Genomic DNA, 27502 nt, shown 5'->3' with positions numbered 1-27502 from the left:
AGTATCATGCAAAAAACATGAATGAAACTAAAAACAATGTCAAGAGAAAAAAAAATTTGTGGTTCCATATATATATATAAAATTTTATTTATTTGACAGAGACACAGTGAGAGAGGGAACCCAAGCAGGGGGAATGGGAGAGGGAGAAACAGACTTCCCACTGAGCAGGAAGCCCGATGTGGGGCTTGATTCCAGGACCCTGGGAACGTAACCTGAGCCAAAGACAGACATTTAATGACTGAGCCACCAAGGCGCTCCTGTAGTTCCACTTAAATAAGATTCATAATTTTTAGCTGGCCAGTAAAAGTATCTTTGATAACCTAAATTTGAAAATGAAAAGCTGCAAGCAAACCAAATATAAACTCAGAAGCAATACTTAAAGAAGATTAATACATGTGGCAGATAAAAAAAATCTGGTTTCTAACTACATATATTTTTAATTTTTTCACAAATTTATTGTTTTACTTAAAAAGTTATAAACTGATATTAAGATTTCTAAATTAAGTGATCTTCTTATGAGGGCAATTATATATTTAAAGCACTGAAGGTACTAGATACATGTAATTAAAAACAAACAAACAAACAAACAAACAAACAAAAAAAACAAAACTGGGGCACCCCAGTAGCTCAGTTGGTTGAGCATATGACTCCGGGTTTTGGTTCAAGGCATGATCTCAGGGTCATGGGATCGAGCCCCACGTCAGGCTCCCTGCTCAGCAAGAAGCCTGCTTCTTCCTCTACCACTCCCCCTGCTTCTGTTTCCTCTCTTGCTGTGTGTGTGTGTGTGTCTCTCTCTCAAATAAATAAAATCTTGAAAGAAAGAACGAAAGAAAGAAAAGAAACTTCATTATTTCAATCATAAAGCAAATTAAGATAATTTCAGAATCCCCTAGCAGGCCGTAAAATGAACACAGCATTCTCTACTAACCATTCAGCAATACTGACTTGGGGCAAATACTTATTTATAAAGCTAGATAAACACAGGAAGAATTTATTATAGAGGAAGGAATACATATTCCAGTCAACACTACCCATCTTTCTTTTCCACATAGTCGTACTTCATGCATAAAGGACAGTATTTAGAGAAAACCACAGAAGTGTGCCCAAGTTACCAGAAAGATGTATCTGTCTTTCATGGTAGACTGCAAGATCACAGAAATAGATCACAGAAATAGAATTTAGAACTTAGCATGGCACCTGGAATATGTGACACTAAGGTCACAGATAACCACAGCACTATACTGTATGTATTTTACAGTTTGAAGGAAAATTTTCAGACGTGAAAATGTATTCAACACTGTAAGTTAAATTCTAAAAGGGTTGTTGGGGACAACTGGGTGGCTCGGTCAGTTAAGCGTCCAAGTCTTGGTTGACTTGGGCCATGACCTCGGGCTCAACACTCAGCAGGGCATCTATTTGAACATTATCTCCCTCTGCCCCTCCCCATACTCTCTCTCTCTCAGAAGAACAAATAAATTAAAATTTCTTTTTTTAAAAAAAAAGGGTGGTCAGGTTCTTTAAGGCCCTTAGTAAGGAACACTAGGGGCATCTGGGTGGCTCAGTAGGTTAGGCGTCCAATTCTTGATTTTAGTTCTGGTCATGATCTCAGGGTTGGGAGATTGTGCCCTATATGGGTCTCCTGGCTCAGTGGAAAGCCTGCTTGAGATTCTCTCTTCCTCTCTCTCTCTAGCCATCTCTCCATTCCTGTGTGCACTCTCTAACAAATAAATCTTAAACAAACAAACACACACACACTAAACTTTACCTTTGTGAAGATGGCCAGGGGCATGCCATATTGGTCTTCTTCCAAACCAGAAATTAGCCCTGGTATCAGTACCACTTGGCCTGTATTAGCTTGAGGTTGTACAGTAATTGGAGGACTGTCTGAGGGCATAGACTCCTTTGGAAATGAGTTTGTCTGTTCTGAACCCTGTTCCCTTTCTTTCAAGGTAGGGTCCTCTAAGATGCTAGGATCCAAGGTTTCCCAGTCACTTTCTGAAGACTCTGGCGATGGGCGAGAAGGAGGTTTCAAATATTGACTGGTTTCATTGGGTTCCTGTCCTTTGCTGCTGTCATCTACTTGGAGCAACGGTTCTTCGGTCTTGATGACAGCATCTCCTCCGTGGTTTCCTGTCATGATTTTCTTAACAGTTCCTGAGTTGGTATTTGAAATGTCAGGAGCAGACATAGACACAAAATCATCTGCAGGGTGATTACTTTCATGAAGCCCAGCATCTTCAGACATACTCTTTCGGGGTCTGTACTGAGAACAGTCACTGAGACCATGTTCAATCATGCCTACAACATACAATATTGGAGAACAGCTTGGCTTACAATCAAGTGGGAAAAGATAAGAGTTGCATATTCCATTCTAAATAGTAGAACTCTCCTATAAAATTTTTAGTAAGTTATGCTTGCACACATTTTAATTAAAAAAAAAAATCTCATATAAGAGAAACCCAATGTCAAAAGAAAATCATGTCAAAATAAAAATGTTATCCCTAGTAAGTTTATTCTTAAAAATTTTAGCATTGAAAGTTCCAATAAAAGTTAAACTAAAGAAAGAGTGGATACCATTACCCTCTTACCTGGAAAAAGGGATAACACAGTCATCAGGGCACCCACCAATTTATTCACTGGAGAAATATAAAAGAGAACCTGAAATGGATTAAGTCAAGATTAAATTAGAAAATCCATGAAGCTACAACATAAAAAAAAAGGGGGGGGGGAAGGGGGGGGAGATAGAGAAGGAAAAATTCTTCTTTATAGAAGGATAACAGCTAATACAGCATTAATGAAAGAATCAAAGAAATCTAGGAGCATCTACCATGATTCAGATAAAAATTACCAATGGAAGCTCAAACTAATGTGAAAGGTTGCTGGGCAACAGGATATTCACATAGCTTCAAATTTACCATCCCACAGATTAGCTATTAGTGGCAAAGGGAAACACAAGTACCTCATTATGAAGAAATCTGGGGATTACCACTTTAATCAAATGATCAAGTTTTCCATTACCAAATACTACAAATAGTTATGGATATCCTGGTGTGATAACTCTGAGGACACACCTGTATAGTAGCTTGCCACACAAATTTAATCTGAAACTAGTCAAAAGAAAATAATCAGACAAATCTAATAGGATTCTTTAAAAAACAAAAACAAACAAACAAAAAAGCCAATGCCATGAAAAACAGAAAGAAACCAAAAAAAGAGCAAGGTGGTAGAGCTGTTTGAGATTAAAGGATTAAGAATTATAAGGCAACACATGATGCTTGGCCCCCTAGAAACAACCAGTTTATAGGACATTATTATAACATCTGAAAAAATTTGAAAAGGGACTGCATTTCTTGAATGTGAAAACGTTATTTTGGTTATACGGAAATATACTCTATTCTTTTTTTTTTTTTTAGGATTTTATTTATTTATTAGACAGACAGAGATCACAAGCAGGCAGAGAGGCAGGCAGAGAGAAAGGTAAATAGGCTCCCTGCTGAGCAGACAGCCCCATGCAGGGCTTGATCCCAGGACCCTGGGACCACAACCTGAGCCAAAGGCAGAGGCTTTAGCCACTGAGCCACCCAGGCGCCCGAATATATTCTATTCTTAAGGAATACATCCTGGGGTGCCTGAGTGGCTCAGTTGGAAGCATCTGTCTTTAGCTCAGGTCTTGATCCTGGGGTTCTAGGATGGAATCCCTTGTCAGACTCCCTGCTCAGCGGGGAGCCTGCTTCTCCTCAGTTGTTCTGGTCTTTCACTCTCAAATAAATCAATCAAATCTTTAAAAGAAAAAGGAAAAAAAAGAAGCATAGCTTAAAGTTTTTAGGGGTAAAGTACCATGACTTTAAAATTATTAGGATGGGTAGCAAGGTGGGAATGAACAAAGCAATATAATGCAAAAGTGGCAAAATGTTAATCATCAATATCGATCAAGTGTGTAAAAGTTCATTACAGTGTTTTTTCAACTTTTCTGTAGGTTTGACATTTTTCAGAGTAAAACTTGAGAAAAAAATCAGAAACAGGATTAGATGTTTAAAAGCAACATTTGGTAATCATTAAATTAGTTGGAAAAAAAACAAGCAAAGATTTGCTTAGGCAAGGTTTTGTTTGTTTGTTTTTAAACAATTAAATCATTCAGTGACACAGAAGTGCTATTTGAGAGAGGAGAGCACCCACAATTGTCTATGCTTTCCTTACAGATGATCTTATTTAAGGAGTGCTTTCCAAGTACAGAGAAACAAATTGTTGCATTAAAGGACATCCTTATTTCATCAATTCAATATAAAAAGAGTGTATCTGTGATTTGCCACATTAGATAAAGTTATATGATCATAAATGCCACTACATATAGCTAGGTTAAGTACTATTTTGGAAGATTTTTGTTTTAGATACATATACCTGTGTGTGCCCTGGGTTGCAATGCAAAATACTTTTTATTATGAACTGCAATAACAAAGTTTGAAACCTACAACTCAACAAGTAAAGTAACAAACAAAAAACAAAAAAACAACACCAAAAAACCTGATTAAAATGGGCAAAGGACTTGAGCAGACATTTCTTTAAGGAAAGTACACAAATGACCAATAAGCATATGAAAAGGTGCTCAACATTACTAACCATTAGGGAAATGCAACTCAAAACAGGAGATACCACCTCATACCTATTAGGATGGTTACAATCAAAAAACTAAAAAATAACAAGTGTTGGTAAGAATGTATAAACACTGGAATCCTTGTACACTGCTGACAGGAAGATAAAATGGTGCAGCCATTATGGAAAACAGTATGGTGGTTACTCAAAAAAAAATGAAAATAGAATTACCATCTGGCCCAGCAATACCACTTCTAGGTCTATACCCAAAAGAACTGGAAGCAGGGTGTTGAAGAAATCTATGCATACCAACATTCACAGTAACATTTTTCATGAGAGCCAAAAGATGGAAGCAACCCAAGTGTCCATCAGAGGACAAACAGATAAACAAAATATGGTACGTACATACAATGGATATGACCCCCCCACCCCACCCCCCCCTTTTTAAAGAAGATTTTACTTATTTATTTGACAGACAGAGATTACAAGTAGGCAGAGAGGCAGGCAGAGAGAGAGGAAGGGAAGCAGGCTCCCCGCTCAGCAGAAAGCCAGATGCGGGGCTCAATCCCAGGACCCTGAGATCATGACCTGAACCAAAGGCAGAGGCTTTAACCCACTGAGCCACCCAGCTGCCCTTGCTCAGCCATTTTTTAAAAGGAAGGGAATTCTGACACGTTATACAGGGATGAGCCTTGAGGACACTATGCTTAGTGAAGAAGCCAGTCACAAAAAGACAAAAACAGCATGATTTCACTTTTATAAGGAACTCAGACTAGCCAAATTCATAGAAACAGTAAGTAGAAGGGTCACTGTCAATGGAGAGGGAAAAATAGGAAGTTACTGTTTAATGAGTACAGTTCTAGTTTTGCATAATGAAGAGTTTGTGAATGGATGGTGATGATAGAACAACATGGTGAATGTACTTAATGCCACTCAACTATATACTAAAAACTGGTTAAGATGATAAATTATGTGTTTCATGTATTTTACAACAATTAAAAACATTTTTAAAAAGTTAAAACATTGCACATATATAGTATGTTAGATTCACCATTTTAAAAATTACCTTTTTTCTCTTTGAAGAAGAAATACATACTCATTAGAGAAAACCAGCAAAGCATTTCCTTCTTAAAAATATATTCTAGGCTCACTTGGGTGACTCAATCAGTTAAGTGCAACTCTTGATTTCTGCTCAGAAATCTCAGGGTCCTGAGATCGAGCCCTTTGTCGGGCTCTGAGCTCAGTGCAGAATCTGTTTGAGATTCTTTCTCTCCTCTCCTCCTATCCTTCTGCCCTTCTCCCCTGCTCATACTTTAAATAAATAATAAATAAATCTTGAATAAATAAAAATATAGCCTATATTCTCACCAAATTGCTCACGTCTTTCCTTCCAGTCTCTTTTTTTTAAAAAGATTTTTTAAGTTTATTTGAGAGAGAGAGACAGAGAGAGAATGAGAGAGAAAGAGCATGAGAGCAGAAAGGTCAGCAAGAGAAGCAGACTCCCTGCCGAGCAGGGAGCCCGATGTGGGACTCAATCCCGGGACTCCAGGATCATGACCTGAGCTGAAGGCAGTCGCTTAACCAGCTGAGCCACCCGGGCACCCTCCAGTCTCTTTTTAATAAATATATATTAATTTATAAAATTGGGATCATGGGCTTGATACGTACTTGGACAAACTTTCACATAACATTCAATGAAACATCTTTATAATAAAAAACTCTCAGAATCTCTTTACTCATTTAGAATCATACACAATATATAAGATGAACCAGTACTTATTCACCGATTACTCATTATTATAAATTATTCTGTGACAGAATGTCTTAGATGGAGCTTTGTGTCCAACTCACATTAATTCTGGAAAATAAATCTCTAAAAGAAGAACTACTAGACCAAAGGAATAAACATTTTTTTAAAAAGATTTTATTTATTTATTTGACAGAGATCACAAAGCCCAATAGGGGCACTGGATCCCCCAACCTTGCAATTACAACCTGAGCCGAAATCAAAAGTTGACCACTTAACTGAAATCAAGAGTCGGCTGTTCAACTGACTTAGCCCACCCAGGCACCCCAATTTATTTATTTATTTGAGAGAGGGAGAGTGCACGTGCACCAGTGGGGGTAGGGGCAGTGGAAGAGGCTCTCAAGCAGACTCCCCACTCAGCAAGGAGCCTGACCCAGGGCTGGATCTCACAATCCTGAGGTCATGATCTGAGCCAAAACCAAGAGTCTAAGACTCAACTGACTGAGCCACCCAGACACCCCTCTACCACCAGTTATAAGTGAGAGAGCATACAGACCAATTACTGTTGGCAGTTAACCTACACTACAAGGGACACCAGGCGCAGGATAAAGCTAGCACTGCAGACTGTGGAGCAAAGAGATGGAAAAAAATCTCAATAGTTAATTATACAGTAGAACCATTCAATCAATCGGCCATGAAGTCTGCAATAACCCAATACATCATTTCACTATTATTTAAGTCTGTTTAAATTGGTTAATGTCAAACTGCCCCTAGAGAAGACTAAACAAATTTATACTTCTGTGGTAGTGAACAAGAATATGTGCTTCAGTCTACCAAAATATGACAGGCAAAAAAAGTTTTAATTTATACTTTACCATTAGTTTTAATTCTATATAGTATTTTTTTAAAATTTTTTCTTAAAAGATTTTATTTATTTATTTGATAGAGAGAGAGATCACAAGTAGGCAGAGAGGCAGGCAGAGAGAGAGGAGGAAGCAGGCTCCCTGCTGGGCAGAGAGCCCTTTGCGGGGCTTGATCCCAGGACCCTGAGATCATGACCTGAGCCGAAGGCAGAGGCTTAATCCACTGAGCCACCCAGGAGCTCGATAATTCTATATAGTATTTAAGGAATGTCAACCCATGTTAAATATTCCTTCAAATCTCACCTTTTTTTCAAGAAGAATTAGTTTAAACAGGATTAAGACCTAAAGAAAAAATATTATATTAAAATAAGAAACTCAAGCCTATTACTCATTTGCCTTTTCCCTTCCTCAAACACAATCATATATCATTTAATCAATATTAACTACAGTGCTTAAAACTACATTGAAAATTATGAACATACTGAAAATTTTAAAATTATGTATTTACTAAGAACCACTTAAATCTCTAACAAATTATGCTTTTTGGAAGGAGTTATGTTATTTTTGCTTGAAATATCTGCAAGCTCCTTCAAGGGAAGGGACTATTCATTGGATGTCCGGGGCACTTACACAGCAGATACTCAATAAATGTATATTAATGAATGGTCAATGTGTGTAAGTCCCAGTCAACATATCTTTAATAATAAAGATCACAAGATGTAAGTATAGATATTTTATTAGAAAATGTTTCATTCTTAGAGCAACATATAAACTACTCTGTGACATTAAAACACATTCCTTTCCACTCTAATTTCACAACATCTGAAATTACAAAGACAAGAGAAAAAATAATCCTCTTCTGCACAGAAACAGTATTCCTATATTTTAAAAAACATCTATCAGCTCTACCAACATTTTCAACTTTTATCTAAGAACTGTCTTAGAAGAAATAAAATATGGTATGCTACAATCTGTATTCAACCTTGCAGCAAGAGAATATGCTCAGTTAAATGAACACAGGTTTAGGACATTATAAATTAAATAAAAGGTATCATACCTTGTGTCGAAAATGAAGCACAAGATCTCGAGGAGACAGACCTACAATGTTACCAAAAAAGCTGATCTGTGATGACAACATATGGGTTTTGTCAAAGAAAGTTTCTTCCCACCAAAGGAAAGGTAGGTAAAAATAGGAATAGTAAGAATATGGGAATATTAAAATATTTACATAATATCTGTTATGTAACCTATATGCTCAGAATTATATGCTATGTCAAACATAGCAGGATCCAACAGAACTTCCTACAATAATAGAAATGTTCTAATCTGCATTGCTCAATACAGCAGCTACATATGGCCAATGAACATCTGAAATGCAGCAAGTCTACTGACAAAAGGACTTTTTAACTTTATTTAACTTTTATTGATTCTAATCTAAATGTAAACAGCCACATAAGGCTAATGGCTACTTTATTAGCTTTTCATCACAGAAAGGATATTTACCAAGTGCCTATTGAGCACCTTGGATACCAATGATATTCTGGATTATCAAAACAGTATAAATCAAACAAAACTCCCAACTTGAACAATCTTAGCATAAAAAGAGCTAAGCAGTTATAAGAGGGAACTGACTTGGCCAGCATTATCATAAGAAAATGAAAAAACTTCCATTATTATTCTCAGAAGCAGAAATTTGCTTTATAGGATAATAGTTCTAAATACTGCTACAATTACGTTATAACCTTTCTCAGTAGAAATAAATACTGGTTAAGAAGATATTTAAGGTATCAGCAACATCAAACACTGAATAATTTAAACTTAGATCCCATACAGAAATTTAACTTTGATTATGAAGTTTTACATGCAACTCAGTTTACCAAATGTAAAGAAATGAAGGCATTTCTTCTGATTTGTAAAAAAGTGACTTACCAAGATACACTTGGGATCCTTCTAATGAAGTTCCTCCCAAGGAACTATTCATATGCTCATAAAGCTCCTATAAAATACAGATTCAACTTAGAACATTTTACAATCATTTCAGACACTAAATTAGCAGTATGATGACCAGGAAAAAATTGGTTCTTTAACTGAGGCTGTTTGTTTTGACACTAACAATAGAAGTCTCTCTCTGAAACCTTACCAGTTTCCAGCACTCCCTCCTTCTCTTCCTCTTCATTTTAGGGCTTATTAGTTCACTCACATGGTGGTATGGATTCTAGGCTAAGTTCCCTCTACTTTTCTTGCTAAACACCTAACTGTGCTATACTCACTAAAATCCAGGTGAGATCCATGTTCTGTACATTCATAGCAGCCCAAAGAAACACATATTAAAACAGTCATGTAGTCTGGTTTTTTTTGTTTGTTTTTTTTGCTTTGGGAGATTGGAACCAGAAAACTGATAAACATATTGTGCGGTATATTAATAAAACAAGCAAATTTAGAGAAGCAATGCCATAGCAAAAGAGGTACTATCCACTAACAGAAACACTTATGTTAATTATAGCCATTTGTGGTCATTATTTCCTAATTAAAGGCAGTTTGGTTAAACAATAAATTTCAACTATACATTCTGGACAGATCCTTGCCTTTCAATGTTATTTCCTCTTCTCAATTTGCAAATCTCTGTGGGATTTTGTTTCTTCTTAAATTTTTATTTAAAATCTAGTTAATATACAGTACAATACTGGTTTTGGAAGATTTCAGTGATTCAGCATTTACATACAAAAGCCAGTGCTCATCACAACAAATGCCCTCCTAAATACTGGGTACCATAGCCCATCCCCAACGCACCTCCCTCCATCAACCCTCAGCAGTTTGTTCTCCAGCCTTAAGAGTCTCTTATGGTTTGTTTCCCTCTCTCCCTTTTTTTCCCTTCCCTTTCCATATGTTCATTTGTTTTGCTTCTTAAATTCCACCATGAGTGAAATCATATGGTATTTTTCTCTGACTTCTTTTGCTTGGCATAATACAGTCTAGCTCCATGCATGTCACTGCAAATGACAAGATTTCATACCACATCTTCTTTATCCATTCATCAATCAATGGACACCTGGGCTCTTTCCATAGTTTGGCTATTGTTGCTAATGCTGCTTTAAAGTACATTTGGGGTATACATACCCCTTCAAATCTGTATTTATATATCCTTTGGATAAATAACTAGTAGTGCAATTGCTGGATCATAGTAGGGTCAATGTTACTTTCAAAGAAGAATGTCTTTCTTAAGCTAACAAGATTATCTTCACAGTATTACTGACGAGAGTAACTGATTCATGAATCTGCCTTCAGCCAAATATATCTAAAGAGGGATATAGTTACCTTTAGGATGGAAATTTGGGAAAAATCCTTCTCTTCAAAATACGCATGTGTAATGAGCTGAAGTTTTGCTTGAAGTAAGCCATAGAGAGGCTTAGAGAAAAAAAAAACACTATTAGTTTGATAATAATAACAGATAAACATCTTACAACTTTGTAATTAAAAGAACAGGGAGGAAAAACTCACTTTAACTTTAGTATCTTTATTATTCACAGCTAAAAGTTGTTAAATCACCTGTTCCAGCTCTATGGCTGCTGCTGGAAAGTGCCTGACACACTTCTGCTCTTACCGCTCAGTGACATAACCTGGGCACAGAACCTCTCCACATCTGCTTACTGATGTGAACACTGGCATATGAAAGGACAGTACATCTCATGCGGTTGTTTCCAGAATTAAGTAACACAGGTGAAAGCACTCAGAGTGTCTGGCACTTGGAAAGCATTTAAACGCTGGCTATTACAAAATTTAAAACATTCTAATTCTGCACTGTTCTGCTGGTGTGTGGTGACACTTAATCATCCTTATAATGGCCAGTTCTTATTATCTAGTTGAACATTCATAATTAAACTAAGTTCACTTCCCTTTTTTGCATTCTACAGAGGCTTGGAACAACTAGTCCATGTCCTTTATAAAAATATTCTTTTTCATCCTTCAACAAAATTATTCCTTAATTCTTATTTTTATTCCTTAATTCTTATTTTATTTATTAATTCTTATTTCCTTAATTCCTTAATTCTTATTTTTATTTTTATTTAATAAAAATTCTTAATTCCTTAATTCTACTGTTTCCATCCTTTTTATTTTCAATGTTCTTTCCTAGATGTTTCCTGATTTCTCTGTTCTTCTAAGAATGCAGAGACAATGTTGTTTATATATCTAATTAATTAAAACAATACCGGAAGAGCTCCCCCGACCAATATCCCTGTTAATATATTATTACCATCTAAATTACTTAATATATGGGCACGTGGGTGGCTCAGTGTGTTAAGCCTCTGCCTTCGGCTCAGGGCATGATCTCAGAGTCCTGGGATCAAGCCAAGCCCCCATCAGGCTCTCTGCTTGGCAGGGAGCCTGCTTCCCCCCCTCTCTCTGCCTGCCTTTCTGCCTGTCTACTTGTTATCTCTGTCTGTCAAATAAATAAATAAAATCTTAAAAAAAAAATAAAGTATCTAAGTATAGTCACATTTTATATATTTTAAATATAGATCTTATATATATTTTCATGTTTTTATATATAAAGACTATAATCACTATAAACCACCAAACGCTCTTGCGTGAGCTAGCTCCCCCATCCCTTATGCTGTTTAAAGACAGCTAAAATCAGATTTTCACCCCAATTTTATCACATAATAAGTTTATGAGAGATATATTTTCTCTCATCTATTTGTAAAATAGAGCAATAAATACTTAGATCTCACTACTTTTATATGAGGATTCAAATGACAATTACATCTGAAAAGTATCTGGTATAGGATTAATACATAACCTACAGGGACCTGATGAATGGTATTTATTGTTATTATAATTCTTCCTTGAAGAAAGATTACTCAGGATGTCTTTCAGCATGTCACACTTGCTTTAATATCTGGTACTCCTATTCCTTGATCATCTGGCCCAGTATAAAAAAAGTATTCACTGATGTCTACTTTTTAGGCTATCCTTCTGGAAACTATCTAGGTGCTATCTACCAATGTTCTGATAGTGGGGTCTTTAACAACCATTTTTTTTTTTTTAAAGGAGTCTATTCTTGTTCTCTATTTAAAATTATGATCTTGGAAGCAATATCTGATCCTCAAAATCTTATTATTAAGTCCCACAGTATAAACTATCATTATTTAGGGTTTTTTTTTTTAAGCTTAGTAGTAAAAGCCCAAAGAAATCCTATTTTGCAGAATTCAACATATATTAAGCAAACTACATTTAAACTGTCTGTGGATATAAGAAATTGGACAAGGGGGCAATTTCACCTAGGGGGCACCTAGGTGGCTCAGTCTGTTAAGCAACTGCCTTCAGCTCGGGTCATGATCTCAGGGTCGTGGCACTGAGCCCTGTCTCGGGTTCCCTGCTCAGTGGGGAGTCTGTTTCTCCCTCCCCTTTTCCTTCTGCACCCCCTCCCCAAGCTGTCTCTCAAATGGATAAAATCTTTAAAAGAAAGAAAAGAAAGAAACTGGGAAATACAGAAGAAATAATTAAACAAAACCTACATACATTTGGTGACTAAGCAAATGAAATAGTCTCCATTTTTATTTAGGTTAAATGCAGAAATGTCTGTATTCAGTAATCATATAGTTGTAAGATAATTAATATGACTGAGATCTAGATTTTCTCCCCACAAAGGAGATTTGGGAGATTATATTTACATGTAGAATTAGTCATTTGATGTTATTTGTGAAGGTGTTATTATCCCATTAGTTTAAAAAAAAAAAAAAAGGAACACTATGAATGATTTAACAAAGAGCTATGAAAAATAACAGATGTTATATATTTTCTTCAAAAAATAAAAGTTAAAATATACACTTGCATCTGATCAACCTGTACACAGATGAAATAATTTTAAAGTACATTATTGCACAATTCATTATGTCATTTCTGTTCCTCAAAAATTTTAAGTTTTTTAAGATTTTATTTTATTTCTAGAGAGTCCAGAGCATGCCCACAGGAGCACAGGGAGGGCAGATGGAGAGAGAATCCCAGGCTGACTTCCTGCTGAGTGCAGAGCCCTACCCTGAGCTCAACTTCAAGTAAATCTGAAATCATGACCTGAGCTGAAATAAGAGTCAGATACTTAACCCACTGAGCCACCCTGGGTGCCCCCCAAATTTTAAGTTTTTAAAGAGCAGGTTAAGGTTATAATTTTTCATAGCAAGGGTCATGTACTTTTATTTTTTTTTTTTTAAAGATTTTTATTTATTTATTTGTTAGAGGGAGAGAGAGAGAGCACGAGCACAGGCAGGTGGAATGGTAGGCAGAGGCAGAGGGAGAAGCAGCTCCCTGCCGAGCAAGGAGCCCGATGTGGGACTCGATCCCAGGACGGTAGGATCATGACCTGAGCCAAAGGCAGCCGCTTAACCAACTGAGCCACCCAGGCGTCCCCCAAGAGTCATGTACTTTTAAATCATGAATAAAATCTGAGCACTTATGATATTTTGAGTTTTAGTAATACATTATTTACCTGAAGTCTTAAGAACAAAATAAAAACGGATAAATGAAATATTATCAGCTACCTCATTTTGGTCAAATGTCAACCTTTTTTCCGAATACCTAGCTAGGAGATTTCCTTCGTCTTATCTAGTTGTGGATAGAGGGGCAAATGAGAATAACACTGCTGAAAGGCAAAGAGAAAGAGGAGATGCACGACAATAAATAAGAGCCCCTAATGAATTTTAATCTATTACTGTTTCCATAAATCTCTCCTTATTCTAATAGTGCCTTATTCTCAAGTAAAAATCTGGCATGAATTTTTAACAAACACATTAACAAGTTATTTGGTCTCTTACCAACTTGCTTAGAACACAGACACTTTTCTGAACGGTCTCTCTGGTGATATCTGCTTGCCGTACTTTCAATGCCTATGTGAACAGTCATTATTAGAAATATTCCATAGAGATATTTTAAAATCATCATCTTTCAACATAAAAATAGCAGGAAGATAGAAAAAATTTCTTACCTTTAGTTAAAATCCAAATATATTGAGAATCTCAGAAAATATTTATTGACTGAGTCAGCCAGGAAACTGTGCTAGAATCTGGTAGGCACTAGGAATGTAACCTCGAGAGATAGTCCCTACTCTCAAGGAACTTACTGTATGATGGAGAATACTTTCTATGTAAGTTGCCACACCCATAATGAAAATCAAATGTCCTTGATTCTGGTTTGAAAATGGGCACCCTTTCAGAGACTACTGTTCCTGTGAGAAGAGGTTAGTTTAAGATATGACAAAAACTCCCAAGATGGAAGAACTGGCAACAGTTTTGTTAAGGTAGTTGTTCTTTTTTTCGTGTGTGTTAGCAAATGCTACCATGCAGAACACTAAACTTTATTCACTTTATTTATATATTTAACAGTTCTAAAGTATTTACTTCCTGCTTTGACCAAAAATGAAAAATACAGGAGCACTGACAGACTCCTCTTTAGGAGAAAAGGGTTATATGTACAGCTACAGAGAGTTACGGTTCCTCCTTAACACACAAAGAAAAATATTAATAAAAAAGTGCTTCATTGATCAAAAACGGCTAAGAGCTGCAAGCATTTATTCACACTGTACATCAGACCCAAGAAACCTGTATCATAACCTCTTGGCACCTGTCACTAGGAACTGCACAATCTTTAATTAGACTGACTTCTCCCCACCTGCACAGCCAGACCATACAGAGTGTGGAGAAGATAAGGGGGTTATTCTATGCTGCTCGGACTTTATCCTGGCAAACGGGTATTGCAGCCCAGCCCTAGGTCTTGAGGATTCTGAGGATGACCACATGAGATGTCTATAGTTCTCTGCTAGTAAGGAACAAGCCTTCATTTGATCAACCTCAAGATAATTCTGTGAGGGAAGTAAGAACTATTCTTCCCCTCTGTAGTGTACTACTGCCTGTCACCTCCTTGGACCTGTCCTAAGGACAAAGGAACCTCAGTGCCTTAACTGGCTGATGACTGATGACTCTTTATTAAACTAAGTCAAGGACAGAGAGCTTTCCCTCAATCTGTTTTCTACCTCTCTGCCTTGATTGGACTCATCTATCAGGTCTCACTTTCACTCAAAGGGCATCAGTCTTTCTCCTACACTCTAGGTCCTTCTGGTACCGGGTCTTATCCCTCTGGTTATCGGATGAGGATAGAAAATTTGGAGAAAATGGCAACCTCCACATACTGCGAGTGGGTCAGACCCAGGGGGTGAGGAAGACAGGCAGTATGAAATGCCATTTAAAGGCTATGCAGAGCATGACAACTGTTGTTAATGTTAACAGCTTTGGAGAATTTTACTAGTGCTTACACAACCTATAGGAGATGACGGTAAAAGGAACAGATATCCAAGAACAGGAGGTGGGGGGAGAGGGATTCAGTTCATCTCAGAGAAACATTAAGGGTAACAGTATATGAAGCAATCAAACGTACAAAGCTATCAGACTAACTCTTACTCTCAGGCTTATCTTTATCTTTAAATCCAGTTACTCATTCCATAAATATTTTACTAGGTGTGTCCGATGTTCCAGGCCCTGTGCATGAAGGGCGATTTTACAGCTGTTAACTACTTTAAGGTGGAATTTACACCTGCCATTTATTTTGAAATGACTTAGGGAAAAATACAGACACATTCTCCAAGTGCGTGTGCTAGAATGCTGACATTTGTTGAATCTAGATGGTAGGCATACAGGTGTTCATCATACAATTCTTTTAATTTATTTGCATGATTGAAGTGGTCATTATAAAAAGCTAACATAAATTTTAAAAGATGAAGTTAATTATTCACCTGAGGAAGCTTTTAAAATTCATAATTGCCTAAGCTCTACTCCCAGATACTCTAATTTAGTCACAGCAGAAGGAAAGGCCAGGTGTGTATTTAAAAAGTCTCCAGGTAATTCCGGTTAAAAATCACTGTTTTAGAGCAGCGGTTTGCAATCTTGGCCACATGATGCGATCACCCGAGGAGCTTTTAAAAACTCCTGATAACCAGAACATTAAATCAAAGTTTCTGGAGCTGGGACCCAGTCAGCTCTAGTAGTTGAAGCTCTCCAGGTCACTCCAATGTACAGTGATGTTAAGAAACACTCACTACTTTAGAGTATTAATGATGTCATGATAGGCAAGAGATATTTACTCAGAGTACCTTCACCACAAAAAACTAGTGCTGCTCAGGAGCAAACCAGCATGAAAGGGGAAGCTACCCATCTTGGCTTAATTTATTAATTAGAGTTATTACAGTTTTCAGGAATTGGCTGGCAGGGAATTTAAGAATCAACAAAACCTTAGTTGTAGATAATTAAGACAAAATGCACGTATTTCAAAGCTACTCAAGTACCTTCCACTAATTCTAAACAGCTGCTTAAAGAACAACATATATTATCACTTCATTTTTCTAAAATTATATATAAAACACTAGAAAAAGAAAATTCAAGAACACTATAAAAGTTTAAATACAGTATTTTCAAGACAAATGGATAATTTAGGTATTGCTATATAAAAACAATGGGCAAAATATTTTATGGTAATTATAGTTACCCATGTCAACTTACAAAAACAGTAATGTGAATAAACTGGTACTACAGGGAAAACAACTTCAAATTGTTTATAAAAATCTAAAATAATATCAGTGTTCTGTTGTTGTTGTTCACTGTAACGATCATACCTTGGCTTCAATTTGTCGATAGCAGGAGATACCATATATTGTGGCTCCATTTCCATTTCTGGGTGGCAAGTGAAAAAAGACAGTATCTAAGAGATACACAGAAAAATGTAAAAACCAAAGTGAATTATCCTTATTAATAAATAATGTAAACTGAAATATTATAATACAGTTAATTATAACCAAAATGATGATGTAACAAGGAACCCATGTCATACCTACTTCTAGCATCACTGGTTTCTTAGAATCCATCTTATTGCTTTACTATGTACATTCAATCATGCACATTCTCAAAAAGTCCACAGGACTGAGTTATAGAACAGGTTAAAACTGAAACTACAATTATTTATCTCAGAAAATACTTTATCAAACCGTAAGAGATTCTTAATCATAGGAAACAAACTGAGGGTTGCTGGAGGGAAGGGGGTGGTGGGGACTGAAGTAACTGGGTGATGGACATTAAGGAGCACATGGGATCTAAGGAACACTGGGTATTATATAAGACTGACGAATCACTGACCTCTACCTCTGAAACTAATAATACATTATGTTAACTGAATTTAAATTTAAAAAATTTTAACCAAAGAATATACTTTATTTCAGATTGAAAGAGGTAGAGAATCATACAAACAAAAGGTAACACATGAATCTTGGATTGATCCAAGAAATTCTTAGAATAACTGGAGAAATTTGAACACAGATTAGATAATTAAGACAATTACTGAATTACTGTTAAACCTCTTAGCTGTCATAATGGTACTGGAAATTATCCTGAGGAATGAGCCTATTATTCTTAAGAGTGCATGCTGAAGTATTTAGAGGTAAACTGTCATAATGTCTGCAACATGGTGTTAGACTTTCAAATAGGAGAGGCAAAACTGTACACACACACAATTTATGGGCTATCTACTATGCTATTCTTTCAATTTTTCTGTAGGTTGGGGCACCTGGGTGGCTCAGTGGTTCAGCCTCTGCCTTGGCTCAGATCATGACCTCAGGATCCTGGGATCGAGCCCCGATTCAGGGTCTCAGCTCAGCGGGGAGCCTGCTTCCCCCCTCTCTCTGCCTGCCTCTCTGCCTACTTGTGATCTCTGTCTGTCAAATAAATAAATCTTTTTTAAAAAATTAAAAAAGATTTTATCTTTAAGTAATCCCTACACCCAACATGGGGCTTGAACTTACCCAAAATCCAGAGTTGCACGCTCTACCAATTAAGCCAGCCAGCCACCCCTTGCATGTAAACTTTTAAGCAGAGCACTGTAATAGCAGTGGTTCCAGGGGTGGAGAGGTAATCCCAGGTGGGCACTGGAGTATTAATCAGTATGTCTGCAGCTAGAGCTGCAGCTACCTAGTCAATTGGTAGCTAGTACAGCTAAGCCCTTTAGTTTCCCTCTGAAAGGAGTCTGAGGATAAATGCAGGAAGTGCTACCAGTAGCACATGTCCTAATCTGGCCACTTACTTTGCTCTCCTGGCAAAAGAATAGCTAACGCTCATTAACATTACCAACATAAACCCAGCACTCCTCTGGAAATCTTCTAGTGCACGACTAGTCATCTCCAAACAAGCATTTAAATATTTTATGAGTAGTTATAAGAAGCCAAAGGTCTTTCATTTACCAAAATACTCAGACTCTAAGATGTCTTGGTAAATTAGAAAAAAAAAGGCACCTACTAATTGCTCCATTGTTTACATACCTTCCTGGTAGTTGTGTGCGCCATCTGGTAAGGCAAGGAAGGGCAAATACTTCCATTCTTCAGGTAAAGTGGGGCTGTCATGACCATCTCCTGGAATCAGGGGCGGGTAAGAGAATTCAACCTAAAATAGTAAGGAATATTAGCCAAAAGCTTTTATCATGATCAAGGGAGCATTTTATCCTGATAGGCAAAAATACTTTAAGATTGTTTAATTTGAGAGAGAGGGAGAAAACTCTCAAGCAGACTTCCCGCTGTGTGGAGTACAACACATGTGATCATGACCTGAGTCAGTATCTCAAGCCCACACCCACTGAGCCACTCAGGTGCCCTGGCAGCAACAATTTTTTAAGATTTATTTACTTTAGGGATGCCTGGGTGATTCAGTTGGTTAAGTGTCTGCCTTTGGCTAAGCTCAAGATCCTAGGGTCCTGGAATTGAGGCCCACAGATCAGGTTCCTCGCTCAACAGGGAGCCTGCTTCTCCTTTTGCCTACCCTGCTTGTACTCACTCTCTCTGGGCTCTCTAGCAAATAAATAAACAAAATCTTTAAAAATAAAAAATTTACTTTAGAGAGAGCAAGAGAGTGCACATGGGGAGGAGGGCAGAGGGAGAGAGAGAAAATCCCAAGTGGACTCCTCATTTAGCTCAGAGCCAACACAGGGCTGGATCTCATGACCCTAAGATTATGATATGAGCCAAAATCAAGAGTCCAATGCTCAACTAAGCTATCCAGACGTCCCCTGGCAAAAATACTTTTTAGACTGTGAATGACAGATGTAAGGATAAGCTACACTTACTGATGCCATTTGGCATCTTCAGCAAACCTATTATACATAAGAAGAAGAAAAAAGGAGTAAGAGGAGGAAAGATTTCTAAGTCTTTTCCCCTGATTTAAAGGTGTTCAGATTTTAATATGCATAGGAGGATAGCAGGTAAAGTGGTAGTGACAAGATTGGAGATTTATGGGGCACCTGGGTGGCTCAGTGGGTTAAAGCCTCTGCTTTCAGCTCAGGTCATGGTCCCAGGGTCCTGGGATGGAGCCCCACATCGGGCTCTGTGCTCAGCAGGGAGCCTGCTTCCCTCTCTCTATGCCTGCCTCTCTGCCTGCTTGTGATCTCTGTCAAATAAATAAAATCTTTAAAAAAAAAAAAAAAGATTGGAGATTTATATTTGTGAATTACATCAAACAGCCATGAAGCCCTGAGAAAAACCAATATCCTACTGAATTGAATAGAAGAGGTCCAACAAGGACGAATGAGAAGTTTGAGCCAAGATCTAGGTTTGCTTCTCATCAATTGGCTCCCTTGCTCATAATACTTGTAGCTCTGAGCTATATATATATATATATTTAAAGATTTTATTTATTTGGCAGAGAACACAAATAGGTAGAGAGGCAGGCAGAAAGAGAGAGAGGAAGGGAAGTAGGCTCCCTGCTGAGCAGAGAGCCCAATGCGGGGCTCCATCCCAGGACCCTGGGATTATGACCTGAGCCGAAGGCAGAGGCTTTAACCCACTGAGCCACTCAGGCACCTCTCTGAGCTATATTTTTGATGATGAGTTGGCAGGAGAATTGCAGGAGAATGGGTGGGCATTAATCAACATTTCAGATAATTTTTTAATATTGAGAATTTATCAATGAAAAGTTCAATGAAATCCTTCCAACACTATGTCATTTAGAAATAACAGTTTTAGTACACTCTCAGTTTCCAATTACCTGAGTTTATCAGCATTTTCCCTGTGTTTCTATTTTTGTTATTTCAACGAGACTTTTGGAGAGGAAAGAAGAATTAAACGCACAGGATTTGGATTATTATATTGACTTAGAAGTTCTAGGTGATTTGCATTTAATTTTCTTTCAAAATATATTTATACAGGGGCACCTGGGTGGCTCAGTGGGTTAAGCCTCTGCCATAGGTTCAGGTCATGATCCCAGGGTCCTGGGGCTCTCTGCTCTGTGGGGAGCCTGCTTCCTCCTCTCCCTCTGCCTGCCTCTCTGCCTACCTGTGATCCCTGTCTGTCAAATAAAGAAAGTCTTTAAAAATATATATATTTATATAGGAATTTATAATGCAATAATAATATACAGTTGCTCCTTGAACACAGTTTTCAACCACACAGGTCCACATATAAGCAAATTTCAATATAGTACAGTACTGTATTTTCACTTCTGTATGATTTTAACATTTTCTTTAGCCTACTTTATTGTAAGAATAAAGTATATGACACAAATAATATCCAAAATATGTATTAATCAACTGTCCATGTTGTCGGTGAGACTTCCAGTCAACAGGCTATTAGTAAAATTTTGGAGGAGTCAAAAGTTATACATGGCATCTCTAACTCCCACATCGTTCAAGGGTCAATTGTATACACTAACGTTGAACGTGATATTAAGAATCACTTTTAGATCCTACCTTTAATGTGGAAAGATATGATGGTTTATCTTCCCACACTTTAGTGGAATGAATCAAGCTATCACTTGAGTCACATGAGAATTATAAAAGGGCTTTCAAAATGACTTTTAAATAGGTGCCCTAGTTCCATATTTACAATCCTTAAAGATACTCAAAATCCTTAATCCAAAATCCTTAAAGATACTTCTTTCACTAAGAAGATTCCCTCCTACCCCGACACTACCACTCTAGCCATCTAGTCATCTTCTTGCCCCCACTTTCAGAAGAAATCACCATTTTCAGTTTGAAAGGACTTTTTAAAGGTTTGGGTTATGGACGGACTAACTTTTCTCTCAGAGATCCGTCATTTAAGATTAATCGGTTGAAAGCTGAGTATAGATAATCTCAAATTACATTCCATGTTTCTCTGCATCTTTTCTATGTAACACAGAGGTTTCACATACTGTGTGGAAGAAGGTGCAACGTGACAAAGAAGTAATAGAGACATATTTGAAGTTGATACCATGCAGCGGGTAGTTACAGAGTTAAAAAGAAAAAAAAATTCCAATTCAGAATTACTTCAACACCAAAAAGCCAAAACAAAACCTAGAAATAAGGAAATAAATCATTATATTTTATGTAATCAACAACAAAGCCCAATTTACACTTATTATTAAGAAGTCCGGGTAATTATTACAACATGTTTCCTTTTGGGAAGCCACTAACCTTAATGTATAGCTATTTATTTAAAAAATGTTTAGTATAGTGTAAATATGCTTTTAAGTAAATACAAACATTCTGGACCCAAATTCTCACAATTCCATCATGAAGTACATTGCTCTTTATATCCGAATGTTTAATATGAAATTCCAAAAGAAAGTAGAACATTGCTCAAACCTCATTTTTAATGATGGAAATGCAATTTGGAATAATAAAATTTTTACTCATATTTTGAAAAACATGAAAAAGATTATTATTTTGTGTTTACAAGAGTATGGGTAAATAAATAGGCTTGGCTATGGGAATGTGAATTGGTGGAACAGTTTAGAAGGCAATTTGGCAATACTATCAAATCAATAACACATACACCCTTTGATTCAGCAATTTCAGTTTTAGGAATTTATCCCACAGATACATGGATATATTCATACAGATATGTACAAAAATGTTCCTAGCAGGACTTACCATCACATTAAAATTGGAAACCTAAGTATTCATAAGAGTGATTACACAAATTTTATATTTGTTCTATACGGCTGTTAAAAAGAATATTAGATTCACATATACTTGATAAAGCAAGCTAGGTATGGTATGTAGTGTGGTAGGTAAAATAAAAGCCCTCCAGAAACGTCCATGTCTTATCCCTGAAATGTCTGTATGTTATCTTACAAAGCAAAAGGGACTTTGCAGACACAATTAAAGATCTTAAGATGGCGGTTATTGAGGTGGGCCACTGATTTCCCAAGGGTCTTTTTAAGAGAGAGGTGTCAAAGATATCTGAAGATGCTAAGCTTCAAGATGTTCTGAAGACTGAGGAGGGATCCATGAGCCAAGGATTGAACTTCGACTCTAAAAGGTAGGAAAAAAGAAAATCGATTTTCCCTAAGTGGCCTGAAGAAACACAGCCCTGCTTGATTTTAGCCCAGAGAAACCCACTTCTGATTTCTAACCTCCTGAATTCTATATTTGTGTTATTTTAAGTTGCTAAGTTTGTGGTAATTTATTACAGAACAACAGAAAACTAATACATACTGTTGTTTAAAAAGCAAGCATAGTATCAGTAAATATAGTATAATCCTACATATAGGATGATTCCATTTATTTAAAAAAACTATACTACTGTATCTTTCTAAATCAGTTTTTTAAAAACTTGCTTCAAAAGATACAAGCTTAACTGCTAACAGTTTACCTCTGGAGGGTGAACAGGGCTGGGGATTGGAGATAAAGGAATATTCCTGATTTGTTTTTTTTAGTATCCACCTTCTTTTTTAGAAAAATTTCAAACTTACAGAGAAGCTGAAAGAATATAAACAACCTTATAACTTCATCTATATTCACAAACTGCTAATTTTTTGGCCACATGTGCTTTACCTGTGTTACATGTGCATACACATAATTTTTCTGCATCACTTGGCAATAAACTGAGTTTATAATTTACTTGTAAGTAAACTAGCATTTATTTTTAAATGGATATGCATTGCTTTTAGAGTTAAAAAAAAAAGAAAGAAAGAAAGAAAAGAAAACCACAAACAGCTTCTAGCTTTTGAAGAAATTTTATTTCCATCCTAGACTCTTGGGACACAAAGATACATATATAGAGATACAGAAATCTGTCTTCTTTTCTGAAGATTTAGTTAACAAGTTACCAACTTGTTTAAGCCAGAGTTTGATATCTGATGCTTTGCTATGTTCAATATATTCTTCCAACTCCTCATTCTACTGAATGAAGATGTTTTGTATGGCTCTAGCTGAAACTTAAAATGAAATCAACTCATAAAATTGTTAAGTGTTGATACTCCAAGAATTCTCCAATGATTCCATGGCTAAAATTAGGTTGACTTTAGGCTGACTTGGGCCCAGAGTACTTATAATATTGTTTCTTTGAGGTGTTAAAAGGAAACCCCCAGGCCCAAGCCACTTAGGCCAAGTCCCCAAGCCGGGCTTAATACCTAACCTAATCATAAATTTCAACCTCCCTGAAAAATGCAGTCTTAACTAGTGAGTCTGGAACTTTCTGATCATCACTCTTTCAAGTAATCTGTCATACAGGCCCTCTCTATCCTGCAAAGGAAGATGAGGAATTCACCTAACAGAACACCCTGCCTTTCTCCCAAGGGAAAGTGACCTGCCCTGGAATAATCCTTCCTTCTTTTGCGAATAACTTCCTTGCCCTACCCGCCTTCTATAAAATCCTTCCGTTTTGTACAACTCTTTGGAGTTCTCCACTGCTTACTAGATAGGATGCTACCCCATTCAACAAATCGCTTAATAAAGCTAATTAGATCTTCACATTTACTCTGTTGAATTTTTGTTCCTTGACAGGGAGAATGTATTCAAAATTTCAATTTTAGTATATGTGCTGCCAAAGCGAGCACTATATTCAAAATTCCAAACAGCTAACTTTTGGGACACAACTTTTTCATAAATTGTATACTGCCTGTACTGTGTTGTCAGCTCTCTCAAATTCTCTTCTTCAGCTGTGTTATTTGCTACCAACAAATTCTTGCATTCGGAAACTGCTGAAGATGCTCATCAAGTTCAAAACAATTCACACAAACTCTGTTCTCTATCTACACATACACAAAACTTTCACGGCGATTTAGTATCGTTTCATGATTTAATCAATCCTCTACTGCAGAACACTTTTTTCAGGGTTTTTTTTTCTTACATCTTTTATAAACTGTTTAGTACTATTCAAGTAAGGCATAATAAAAAATATATACTTGGTCCTGTCCTTGGTTCTGGGCCTACAACTCCTAAAACCCTGGAATTTCATAGGTGAAGGGAGCACCTTTTGTTGTTTATTTTGTTTTTTTTTTTAATATTTTATTTATTGATTTGACACAGAGAGAGAACACAAGTAAGCAGAGAGAGAGAGGGGGAAGCAGGCTCCCCACTGAGCAGAGAGCCCAATGTGGGGCTCGAGATCATGACCTGAGCCGAAGGCAGAGGTTTAACTCACTGAGCCACCCAGGCGCCCCAGCACCTTTTGTTATTTACAAGACAATTTCAACTGTATCTGCGTTTATCTAACAAGGGGATTTGGTGGTGGTGGGCCTACTAAAAAGCCTTAGGATGGGGCCTGGTCACCAGAAAGGCAGACTTCCAGGAAGGACAGAGGAATTGGAGATTAAGTATAATCCAGTAACTAATGACTAAATCAATCATGCCTATGTAATGAAACTTCAATAAAATCCTCTAAACAATGGGATTCAGGGAGATTCTGGCCTAGTGAAGACAATGAGGTGCCAGGATGGTAGCATTTCCAGTGAGGTCATGGAAGCTCTGTACCCCGACCACCACACCTGGTCCTATGCATCTCTTTCATTTGGCTATTCCAGAGTTGTGTCTTTTATAATAAACCAGTAAAGGTAAGCGGGTTTCCTTAGTTCTAGTTGTTCCAGCAAATACAGAACCTGAGATGGGGGTATGAATTTGTAACCCTTGAATTTGTAACTAAACTGGAGAGAGGCACAGGCAGCCTGGGGACCCAGGACTGGCATCTCAAGTGAGGGTGTTTTGGGGGACTGAGTCCTTAAACTTGTGGAGTTTGACACTAACTCTGGGTAGTTAGTGCAGAATAGGATTGAATTGTAGGATACCCAGTTGACGTCTGGGGAAAAACAAAACAAAAAAAGACTGTTATTTCCCAATCAACAGCACTGTAAAATCTTAAGCTGTATAATCTTCATATTTTGAATACTGACCACTCTATATGTTCCCCTTTGGATATGTGCAAAATAATCCAGACAGACACAGTTCATGGCACAGAGGCTTAAGAGAAATTCTCCTGGAAGTTACCTGGGATTCTCAAGTAGTTGAATCAAAATGCAATTTAGATAATAATGTTAATTAAACTAAGCAATACTATAAAAAGTAAAGGTAGCTATAGTAAGCTGTCTCACTGCACAACTCTGGTGGGAACGACCAACAATACAGTTTACATGAAGGGCTCTCCCTGCAGCTACGCTGTGCAAAGTCTGTACAGATGTACATGACAGCCCTAAGTCTATGTGAAAAATCATTGACAAAACCAAAGAAAATCTCCAAAGACAAAAAAAAAAAAAAAGAAACAGAATGATTATCATCCAGTAGGGTTTTACTATTAAATAATGACAATTTACAGCCCAAACTCTTAAGTTAAATTTAAGGATCAAAAAAAAAGTATCTGGGGGCGCCTGGGTGGCTCAGTGGGTTAAAGCCTCTGCCTTTGGCTCAGGTCATGATCCCAGGGTCCTGGGATCGAGCCCCACATTGGGCTCTGTGCTCTGCAGGGAGCCTGCTTCCTCCTCTTGCTCTCTCTGCCTGCCTCTCTGCTTACTTGTGATCTCTATCTCTGTCTGTCAAATAAATAAATAAAATCTTAAAAAAAAAAAAAAGTATCTGGGGGCGCCTAGGTGGCTCAGCTGATTAAACGTCTGACTCTTGATTTCAGCTCAGGTGATGATCTCAGGGTTGTGAGATCTAGCCCTGCCTCTAGTGGAACTGGGCATAGAGCCTGCTTAAGATTCTCTCTCTCCTTCTCTCTCTGCTCCTTCCCCACCTTTAAAAAAAAAAGATCTAGTAGGACATCAGAACATACAATGTGTGACATATATACCAATGTCTCCCCAAAAGGTAATGTTATTAAATCCTGCATATTTCAAGTATCTGTTTTTCTGTCAACTCATGTTCACATGACTCAATTTATTTTTATCCCAATTAGTAGCAGTAGTAGTTTACATACTTCCATGGTTATAACAGAAGAGGGGGAAAGAGACAACAGCTGATTTCTAAAACGTGAAAGCGGAATAAAGATGTTCTAATCACAGGATGCCTGGGTGGCTCAGTTGTTAAGTGGCTATCATAGGCTCAGGTCATGATCCGAGGGTCCTGGGATTGAGTACCACATCAGAGCCTGCTTCTCTCCCTCCCATTCCCCATGCTTGTGTTCCCTCTCTAACTCACTCTCTGTCAAACAAATAAATAAAATCCTTAAAAAAAAAAAAAAAAAAAAAAAAAAGCTCTAATCTCAAGGAATAAAAAGGCAATTTTTCTCAAGGCTAAATGAACTGTGTAAGAAATGGTAATGTTTGTTCACACCATGAATGGTAAAAAATTACCACCCAGGGGTGCCTGGGTGGCTCAAAGGGTTAAGCCTCGGCCTTCAGCCTGGGTCATAATCTCAGGGTCTTGGAATTGAGCCCCGCATTGGGCTCTCTGCTCACATTGGGCTCTCTGCTCGGTGGGGAGCCTGCTTCTTCCACTGCCTACTTGTGATCTCTGTAAAATAAATAAATAAAATCATTAAAAAAAAAAAATTACCACCCATTTTCAGAGTTTAGAAAGCAAACTGTAAAGGTATCCCCTTAGGACACCTGGCTGGCTAAGTCAGTAGAACATGTGACTCTTTATCTCAGGGTCATAAGTTCTAGCCCCACAATAGGCACAGAGCCTACTTTAAAGAAAAAAAAAAAAGGTGTCCATTACTCAGATTGCATTTATGTGGTTCTCAGTATACAAAAGACTGAGAAAACAACAAAACAGTAACACAGTACCCAGGTGTGAACTCTGAGTACTTCAAAAGTATCCTTTGTTTGCTTTCTAACAATGAAACATCCATTCCACTATCAGGGAACCCTACAACTAATAGAAGCCACCATGCCATACAGCACACAAATCAAACGCATCTGTGGTGCTCACGGATACTGACGGCACAGATGTATGCTTCCTAGAGATGCTGAGTCAGTGCTCTGCCTCTGCTCCCTTTCTAGGCACCTCAAGGATTCCACCCACCCTTCACTCAGAAGCATGGGTGTTTGTTTTCTTAAGAGTTAAAACACTTGGGCACCAAAGTCAAGGC

General features: G+C 37.4%; 1 protein-coding gene across 1 annotated transcript in view; it reads right to left on the bottom strand.

Moving 5' to 3' along the window:
* The window catches only part of AVL9 (AVL9 cell migration associated), a 62342-nt gene that overhangs the window by 19733 nt on the left and 15107 nt on the right, over window positions 1-27502 (bottom strand). The window contains exons 2-10 of the mRNA XM_044246335.1: window positions 18548-18668; window positions 16856-16941; window positions 14010-14081; window positions 10516-10605; window positions 9130-9196; window positions 8258-8298; window positions 7504-7542; window positions 2589-2658; window positions 1766-2298 (exon numbers count right to left, since the gene is read on the bottom strand). Coding sequence (XP_044102270.1) covers window positions 1766-2298; window positions 2589-2658; window positions 7504-7542; window positions 8258-8298; window positions 9130-9196; window positions 10516-10605; window positions 14010-14081; window positions 16856-16941; window positions 18548-18668 — 1119 coding nt within the window. The remainder of the gene's footprint in view (window positions 1-1765; window positions 2299-2588; window positions 2659-7503; window positions 7543-8257; window positions 8299-9129; window positions 9197-10515; window positions 10606-14009; window positions 14082-16855; window positions 16942-18547; window positions 18669-27502) is intronic.

The sequence above is a fragment of the Neovison vison genome, chromosome 4 (genome assembly GCF_020171115.1).
Source record: "Neovison vison isolate M4711 chromosome 4, ASM_NN_V1, whole genome shotgun sequence".
In the NCBI taxonomy this organism is placed as follows: Eukaryota; Metazoa; Chordata; class Mammalia; order Carnivora; family Mustelidae; genus Neogale; species Neogale vison.
This window is presented reverse-complemented; position numbering and strand designations above follow the sequence as displayed.